General features: G+C 34.8%; 1 protein-coding gene across 1 annotated transcript; it reads right to left on the bottom strand.

Annotated features, from left to right (window-relative positions):
- Window positions 1–1,503: 1,503 nt before the first annotated feature.
- On the bottom strand, window positions 1,504–8,399 carry LOC136259380 (DNA helicase MCM8-like). Its single transcript, XM_066052873.1, has 19 exons — window positions 8,231–8,399; window positions 7,748–7,950; window positions 7,479–7,537; window positions 7,298–7,391; window positions 7,137–7,205; window positions 7,015–7,092; window positions 6,097–6,169; window positions 5,965–6,029; window positions 5,750–5,880; window positions 5,662–5,695; window positions 5,534–5,563; window positions 5,268–5,381; window positions 4,906–4,977; window positions 4,660–4,776; window positions 4,352–4,444; window positions 4,214–4,290; window positions 4,075–4,159; window positions 3,873–3,962; window positions 1,504–1,779 (listed from the first exon to the last, which is right to left on the bottom strand). The coding sequence occupies exons 1-19, from the start codon at window positions 8,397–8,399 to the stop codon at window positions 1,669–1,671; spliced, it is 1,764 nt and encodes a 587-aa protein (XP_065908945.1). The 3' UTR covers window positions 1,504–1,668.
- Window positions 8,400–9,812: the final 1,413 nt, after the last annotated feature.

Raw genomic sequence — 9,812 nt, 5'->3', positions numbered from 1 at the left:
AGTACTGTGTCCAATGCTGTACATATGCTGGATGCAATCTTAATTAAAAGGAAGTTACAGTAATTCAATAATGCATTAAATTTCTTAAAGTACTAGTTTATAGAGCAGCATAGTGTGACAACTATGTTGCCTGTCAGAAAGCATCTTTCCATATCATGATTATACTCCTGACATTTTATTATTTTGATCAAATGAGTTTTTGATATAGTGCCATTGTAGATTTTGGGAGTTTGTAAAACACGGAATAAGTCAAAATTAAATTCTGAAGCTTACAGTATACCAGTGTTTGTACCCTCTACAGAGTTTATACACTACTCACCTCATAGCAATTCCACTGAGAATCAAATCACCATGACAGAACAATGGCACAGGGCGATCTTTAAATAGAATGCACGCAAAATATTCACTCTGGAACAATCTAACTAAGTTAAACTGCTTTCAAATACACTTCACTACATTCGCTACAAAAATCTTAAGTTTTTTTCTCCTACACTTGCTTATATCAGCTGTCACAAACAATTAACTGCCAAATTTTTTAGAGTAATATTCTACTAACTGATGAAGGCTGAAAAAAGGATTTGGTCATTGAATTTATTTTGGAGATGGATAGCTAACAGTTGTGGAAGGTTAGCTTAAGTAGATTAGTCCAGAGTGAATTTCTAAGAGATAGAATGTTTTGTCACCAATAAATCCGGGCAGTTACTCGTGTGTGAGTTGATATAAGCAAGTGTAGCAGAAAGAACTTGAGATTTTTGTAGCGAATGTGTAGGAAGTGTACATGAAGTAGTTTAGTTAGATTGTTCCAGCTAGAGTGAATATATTATGTGCATCCTATTAAAGGTCGCCCTGAGCCATTGTTCTGTCATGATTTGATTCTCAGTAGAGTTGAGTAGTATAAATGCTGTAGAGGGTATAAACACTGGTATAAGTTTCAGAATTTAATTCTGACTTATTCCTTATTCGCGTTTCACAAACCCCCATAGATTTTACCTTTGCAGCCAGATTTTGCTTTTATTGTATACCCTGTGGCATTATTTTATGTTGTTAAACATGGTATATACCAAATTAAATAATATAAAGATCTTAAATTATAACTTCTATGAAGCCCATTGTTCTAAAGTAAAGATCAATTTTATAAATCATTATCAGAACTGTTGTCCGCTCAAGCATTCAATTAAGTTAAGCTGTGTGGTACTTTAATATTGATCAGTCTAACATTTATGTAGACATACATGATTAGGCTATATGCCAGGTATGTATTCATTGTAATGCATTACTTTGGAAATCTTTAATATTTGTTAGACCAGACCACAATATCTATTGCATCAACAGACAGCCATGTATTTACATTAGTGAAGAGTTGGCACATATTAAAACTGATATTACAGCTTTTTTACAATAATTGTGTACTATATATTGACAACTTGGGATCTGCAAATTCCTAAGAAAGAAATTTCTCCAGCAGTAGAATTCGAACTATATGCAAGTAATAGTGACACCGCTGTCTTTCACACTTGTGGTAGACAGATTTTAAAACCTACCCAACATACATAATTATTTGCATTGTAATTTACAATTCATTAGAACAAAATTTTAAGTACTGTTTAGCTTCTGACTGAAATAGATAAGGATGTTTAGTTCATATCCAAATAAATATCACAAGCAACATTAGCTGAAGGTTTGAAGTTGATAAGTCTTTGCTCCTTTCTTTAGTAAGTATCCATGACAATTAAGTGAACCAATGAAGTCTTCAAAGCATGCCACTCTAATACCCATTCTCTGCAACAAAAGCACAATATTGATCTTCAGCTTACTACAATACTACAAACATTTACGTATAAGTTGCACTTGTTCATTTATTTATGTATGTTAATACCAAGTAAACTACTTCCACACAAAAATAGCCAAACTGTGAAAAAGGGTGCGGCCTTCAACAGCCTGGGTGAAAATGGTTGTGAAATCAAAGGTGGCACCAAGAAATAGCTGTAATGATGTTAATGCCATTATAATTGAACATCATATCCTATTTCACAGCTTGGCTGTTTTGGTGTGGATTTCACTTCTTTTTGTACTTAAGGTCCCAAAACCAGCCTATGGCTAAATTTAGGGTTTGTTTTTACCCACATTTCTACTTATCTACCATCTATACAGACATAATTGTGATAGAATTGTAAATGTACTGCAAATATTAAATTGTGATACTCTAATAGAGCACATTAATCTCAAATGGAACACACATAGAACAATCTAGAATTTCCATTGGTAGATCTATCAAATTATATATGCTTACAAATAAGTTTACACAAGGACTTTTATTTATAAAGTAGTGTAGAAATTAAGTGAGGTAAACAGCCAACAAAGCATTGGCTCAGTCGCTAAGAATGTGGGTATTTGGTATGAAGTTCACTAGCAAGTTTTTTTGACATTTTAAAGTGAACTCTTTTACCTGTGGTGACTGTTCTATTAGAGTATCTCGACCCCTCGATTTTACTTGTGTGAGTTTGCTTTGTAACTCTGTAGCTGTAACTCCATTGTTTTTTGTTAGTCCATCAAAAAGGCACTACTATGATGATCAGCCTATGTACACACTAATTGTCAAGTTATTCCCAAAGACAATTTACCCTGTGGTCACAAAGGGCCTGACACCAACTGGGATCCAACACAAATCACTTGAATCCTAAAGTGGAAGCTGCAATCTTGTGAATCTCCAGTAAAATGGAATCTTAATGAATCTGTTTACATCCAATTATTCTGTTTTTGTAAATTAGTTATCTTGTGTATGGTTTTACTACAATCAGTATAGTTTCATGAGCAGTGCAGTGAGTGTACATGTGTCTCAACACATTTATACAGGAATTATTGCAACTTAAGTTTGCATTCATGACCTCACCAGTGATCAGGTCAGTCTGGTAACTAGTTGGTGCATAATATGTTAATATATTATGTGTAGCTAGCTATGCAAATTTTGAAGTAGAAGCTAATTTGGAATTTTGTTATGGAATCTGGTAAAAAAACTGGTGAAATTCATAAACAAATACACAATTTTTTTGGGTGATGTCAGACTCCTTGTGTAACCATGACAAAAGTCCAATCTTGGTACACAAATAATAAATGTAGATAATACTGTGTATCCACAGCAAACTAAATGAATTGACATTTTTATATGCGCTAAAGTTCAAGGCAATCGAGCTGTGTTTTATAACAATTTTTACAAAAGTGTGCAAAAAGAAATCATAACTCATGTAGGCCCTCTTAAGGCTTAAGAAAAAAAAAAATCTAAATTTTGAACATCCGAATCTTGCAAATAGCTGGTACGATTTTAATCAAATTTGTTGTGGCGCTTACCCCACCTGGTCAATATAATGCAAAAATGGTGTGCTTTGGAGAAGGGGCCATTGAGCTATGCATACATGCATTTTCTTTCGTCCTGTCAATATGCACACAGCATCCATGGGCAGCTCCAGGAATTTGGTGAATGGTTTCTAAACTTTTTGCTGCAAGCACACTCCAGCATAGGATGCTAAATCTATAGGGTCTGCTCCCCCAGGAACAAAAATGTGACTGTTCTATTAGAGTATCTCAATCTGCACTTTTACAAATCAATCCAAAAAGGTTTTGTTTTAATTGCCCGAATATACTTGATGGTTTCTGGGAACCTCAGAACTGCATGGTCACTTACAACAGTACTCACAGTAAAATATTCTAGTGGTGTGCATTACTGTTATCATACACAAAACTCAAAAACATGACATTGTAATGAGGACCAACATGCACACGCACACCCACACACACACTTAGAATGCTAATGCAAGCATTTTATAATTCATAACCTGCTCTGTGTAAAATAAACTTCAACACATTCCTACAACTACCTTGCTAATATCCTTCATTTGTTGAGTAGTGAAGAGACAATTAAATGTTGATTCAGCTATTTTATTTAGCTCAGCCACAAATCGTTTTACCTGCAATGACCACACGCTTGAACATGGTGAATATTGCACATGTGTATGTGTGTATATGACCATCTGTGTATACATAAGGAATGATTGATAAATATGTTTAGTGTTCAGTCACCTGTGATTGTGATGCCATACCAGAACCATTTTGCGATCGGCTAAAATCAACCACACCCATCTCATTGCTGTAGGCATCATATAAACTACAAAGTGATAAACAACCATAAAATGTACACACATGTGTAATATGACACCACCTGTATTTAAATATCTCTACTACATCTTGTGCATCCCTTGATGTGGCAGTCTCTCTTAGTTCAAGTCGGGCCCTTGCCTGTGTTTAACAATAAAATAGCTCAGCTTTGTGAACTGGCTACAGTTTCTTCTATAGCTACCTCTGTTAGTCTTATTAATGATTCCAATTGTCTTGTGGTAATAGGAGTACAGTCGATTCCTTGTCTTTGCTGACGAAGTTTTAAGTAGAATTTCTAAATATGTACATATACAGAGTTTACTGTGGGTTCAGGCAGAAATCATATTACCACACACACAGAAAAGAGAATAAAGAAGTGATACAATTACACTTATAGCTGCATGTATGCAATTTAAACCATGCATCTTGTATATGTGCACACTGCACATGCATGTATAAATACATCTGTAGTCACATACTGTACACAGCATGCTCACATAACATACGTACTTGGATGACTTCAGCTGCTTCAGGACTCAAGCTTGGTTTTACATACTTCCTTGCATAGGCAACATATTTCCTTAATAGCTGATTAGGTACAGGATCAAATCCTTCACTGGGTAAAACCTATACCATTAATAGTACATACATTAGTATGGTGTGTTTGTTTTCTTGACACAAATGATTATGATACATACTGCATAATATTACATGAACTATGCTGATAGAAAGTCAAATTTTCACCACTCACCATACCTTTAGACGCTCTGATAATGGGATGTCATCTGCTGACCACAACACTGATGATTGGGAGGAAGTAATGCTTATCTGTTAACAAAATTAGTGCACCATAATAATGTTAACACCTAGCTTATTACGAGCTAAAATAACAGATTGGTGGATGAAATTAAATTAATCTAACATAATGTTAATGCTCAAATTTCTTCTAATTACACAAACATGAAAAGATATACTACACTGTAAATGAGGGATTGTATTCAAATACATATTTCAATATACTGTAGGTTTATACATACATATACATACATGTGATATCGATATGTACACATGTGCACAAAGAATACGTATATAATTCAGATCAAACACAAACTACATACACTAGAGTTTCTCCTAACAGTTACTGAAGTCACTTGAGAGGAACTATGACTGGTACTAGCTGAAGGAGCAGAATGTAGTGACATCACATGTCTGGACAGTAAACAGTCTAGCTCCTGTAAAATGTGAGATCATAATAAGATAAGATATTGCAGAGTGTACTGTAATTGTGCATAAACTCTAACAACCATAGGAAAAATACTATACAGTATCTATATATATACGTACATAACTGTTGGGTGTTCATACAGGCAAGATTATTACATACCTCATCAGGTCTATCCAATAAAATGAATACCTAGAATAATAAAAATAGCAACAAAAAAATAATACAAGTGCTTCACATACACCTTCATGTACAGTATGTATATTGTTCTAGTAGCATCTTGTACCTACCAGATCAAACCTTGATAGTAAAGCACTTCCCATCCTGAAAGCACAATAATCAAAGGAGCATTTCGCAGTGTGCAGTTCATCAACTCACTTTAGGTTTTCAGAGACAGTCTTAGCTTTATTGTAGTGACCACCAGCAAGATTAGCAGCAGCTAATATTGATGTTCTAGCTGGTAGGCTACAAATGATACCAGCCTTAGCTATACTGATGGTTTGCTGCTCCTGTAAGTAAACGAAAAAATAAAACAGGTACATAAATAAAAATCTCTACTAATCTGATTACAGACACAGAACAGAATGTATTACCATTGCTTCCAACAACGCCTGATGTTGATTTCCCATCTTATCAAATTCATCAATACAGCAACAACCTAGTCAAAATACATTTACGCAGTGTACAAAGCATCATATACACCAAGGTGTTCACATGGCACACACCTTGGTCAGCTAATACAAGTGCACCAGCATCCAACGAGTAGTCATTTGATGAACTGTCCCTTGTCACAGTAACCTGTAGTGATGCAAAATAATAATGTACATGTACTATAGTGTATAGTATGTTCACATTGAGCTGAATCCTGAAAAACAGCTAAAAATTAAAAGTGGATTTTTTCTCAACAGAGTTAACATTTCAGCCAACTAGATGATTATTGGTAACAGTAAAAGTGTCAACAACAGACACGTACGGTTTGGCTCCATTACAAGTTTGGGAAAGGGCTGTAATGGACACTGTACTTATATGACTTCCTCATAGGAAATGTTATTGTGAAAATTTTGATTGGCCGTAAATATTATGTCAAACATTTGAACAAGATTTTAAAATATTTTTAGCGGATCAAGCAGTACTACAAATGAGCCAAATTTCAAGATCATGTGTAATTGCATCCATGAGTTATTAAATGTTTTTGAGGATTCAGCTCAACGTGAACATACTATAGTGTATGGAAGTACACAGTACAGTACTACAAATCCAACAGTGTGAAACGAGCTGCAATCTAGTTTAATAAAGTCATGTACAATATGCTCTTTGGAATAAAAGTGTGTTTTTATGTGTCGTGATATTACAGGTGCACTAGTATGTACAAGAATACTACACAAACTAAGCATGCATGTATGCCTACATAAATACATGACAGAGGGGTGGAGACCGTGTCACCCTAACTTATACCATATAAATTGGTAGTGATACCATTCTGGTGAGAAATCTCTAAAATAACAAATGAATAATAAACTTTGCAAAGATGAATGATGTTCTATTAGAGTACTTAACCGCTCTATTGGAGTACTTCGATAGTATTGGTGGGAGTATACTTACATGTATAATACTGCATATTTGTATGAAATGCATTAACTAACAGTCAGTCCAGCTGCAGTAGATGTGTTACCACACACATATACACCTCTAGGGGCAGTGTTGGCAGCAGCTTGTAACATCTAACAACAAGCAGTAGTATATGAATAAAACTTGAAGTCTCTACCTGACTCTTGCCCATACCAGGATCACCAACTATTAAGATGTGAGGATCACCTCTCACTGGTACAGCATTCTGTAATGTATACACAATCAATGTATACAGATGGATTGTGTTTGTAACGCAAACGTATGCTCACTTCACACACTATGTATGCATAAACATACCTTTGTACAGTTTGAGTCTTGTGATCCTCCAAACAGTCCTAACACAAGACCAGCCTTGACTATCTCGTGACCATAAATTCCAGGACAAAGTGAGCTGTGGAGAACATAAAGTGACACTTTACACACATAATATACTGTGAAATATGGTGACACGTACATACTGTATGTACTAACCACTCACCCAACAATCAACTTGAAGACATCTCTGTCTCCATGTATTTCTTCAATAGCATAGTAGTCCTGTAATGTTGTTAGTGAATTAAGTAAAAACCATGAGGTGGAAAACATATACTCTGTATGTTTCTACTACACACTCTAATTAATTCAATAATTATGTATCATTCAAATACAAAGCAGCTTACGGCCGCCCTACTAAACAAGGCCATCACCAGTGTGGCATGTGCATAAGCACTTTAAGTGACTAGACATACTGTTTATCTAAGACTTTACCTTAGTAGAGAACTCAACATGTATGGAAGCTGGGGACGAGTCACCTCCAGCTAACAGCTTGTCATTACTAACAGAGATGGCATGAAGGTAGAGAAGAAAGGTACAACGATCTTTACTACTGCGTCCACCATGACCTTCATCTGAACCTGTTGCCTTGACTATGGCTGTTATGGTAACCATGTCTCCAGGGCAACAACAATCAACTGTATAATGATGACATTTTTTCACCAAATACACAGAAACTTACATTTACATGTATGGTGTATGTGTATCTAAAAGTAATGTCATTATTAAACATTATGTACATTAAATCTTGAGACAGGAGAAAAGTTTAAAATTTTGGATAAACAATATCCATTTTTTGCATGCTTTACATACATTCTGGTAACACAACAATTTATAATATAATGTGCACACACAAAAGGTGTAGCCAACTTTTAGGAAAATAAGACAATCATGTGATTGTAGCATAATTATACTGACCAAGATCAGCAGTAAGCTCAACTTCCATAGTACGAGGGATCCTACCAGCTTCCCTCAAGTCTTCATTAATCACTTCCTGTATCCTGTACAATGGATGGATCACATCAAGTGCAGTACATAATATACTGCTTTGTGATAGAGGTGAAGTTCTTTTCACTGTACAACACATTTAATGTAAGATTCCTTGCCTGATTGACTGGTGATCAATAGTTTCAGTCAATGGAGAACTCCGTAAGGGAATAAAAAATTTAGCATTACAACTTCTACTAAGGCACTAGACAAGGACAACACCTGATAACAGCAGTATTAAATGGTTTACTGACTTTTGATGGGAGAACATACTTTCCATCAGGTAAACACACCACCTGTAGAAATAACAGCACTAAATCAAAATTTTCTTCAATTTAATAAGTAACAACACAGTACATGATCCATGCATGTGTATACATTGTGAGTACCATTATATATTCAATTGCATTATATGTACGTATGTACCACTTGTACAATGCTAAGAGTCAGTTCATGGTACACAAGGATATGATACAGGTTCACAGTTATCGTAATGAACAAAGCACAAGCTAATTCAGTGTTGGTCACTGTAAAGCTCTAATAATAATTAATAATGAGTTATCCATTATCAGTTGCTATTATATAGATGTACACACACAATAGGTCAAGTTGTTTGTTATGCTACTACATACATGCGTATAATGGATGCTTGTCCCAATTTCAAAATTCATTTACATGGATCAATAATAGACTCAATAGTGACAGAAATTAAAAAAGAACATGACAATTATGTTGTAAACATAACTATGTGAAAGTTATAGTTAACCATTCACACAGTTACTAATAGACACTTCAGGAACATGCACAAAACACCTTGTAAGCAAGCACAACTGCTAATACATGTTAACGATATGCATTTGTGTGTAGGTTTGTAGTTCCATTGATTCATCAAATACATAGGTGAGCATGTGAACAAATATATCACTATAGCTAGTAACTTATGCATAACATAAAGTTCATTGTAGAAAGTGCATGGAGTGTGTATAATGTATAACATCTGTGAGCAATAAGGTATGTATGTTTAGGCACTATATATAATTGAGCAGCCGATAGTTAAACTACGTAAGAATACAATAATACCTTTCACATTGTCTACAACCTTAATGTTTGTAGAATCTAGTTATTGTATGGTTTGTTGAAGATACTGAATAGCTACATGTGAGTTGGCGTATGCATTATAACACTGCCGGAAAGCAACTGCATCAAAACTTTATACGTATTGTACTAATCTAAACTGTAATGAAAGAGAAATGATCACCAAATAATAAAACAGCAATATACTTTTGGTTTCAATTAGATACATGACTATAGCTATTGTATATAAACAGCACTATACATAGCAAGCAACATAACTACAGTACATGTAGGAGTTGGAGTGGCTGCATCAAGGTAAAAATGTCTCTCACTAATGAACCACTGCATATATTAATGCATCCGTTTGTATTACATCTTCAATGGTATGTTCACATATAGATACTGATTAGAGAACAGTGCATGATTGCCTCTCAATGTA

This window comes from Dysidea avara, chromosome 6 (assembly GCF_963678975.1).
Source record: "Dysidea avara chromosome 6, odDysAvar1.4, whole genome shotgun sequence".
NCBI lineage: Eukaryota > Metazoa > Porifera > Demospongiae > Dictyoceratida > Dysideidae > Dysidea > Dysidea avara.
The sequence above is the reverse complement of the archived record's forward strand: the minus strand, read 5'-3'. Positions and strand labels throughout refer to the sequence as shown.

Coding starts and splice junctions, on each gene's coding strand:
- LOC136259380 (XM_066052873.1), bottom strand. CDS start 8,399: ATGTGTTGTACAGTGAAAAGAACTTCACCTCTATCACAAAGCAGTATA. Junction 4,978..5,267: donor CTGTTAGGAGAAACTCTAGT/GTATGTAGTTTG, acceptor TTTTGTTAACAG/ATAAGCATTACTTCCTCCCA. Junction 4,291..4,351: donor CATTAATAAGACTAACAGAG/GTAGCTATAGAA, acceptor TGTTAAACACAG/GCAAGGGCCCGACTTGAACT.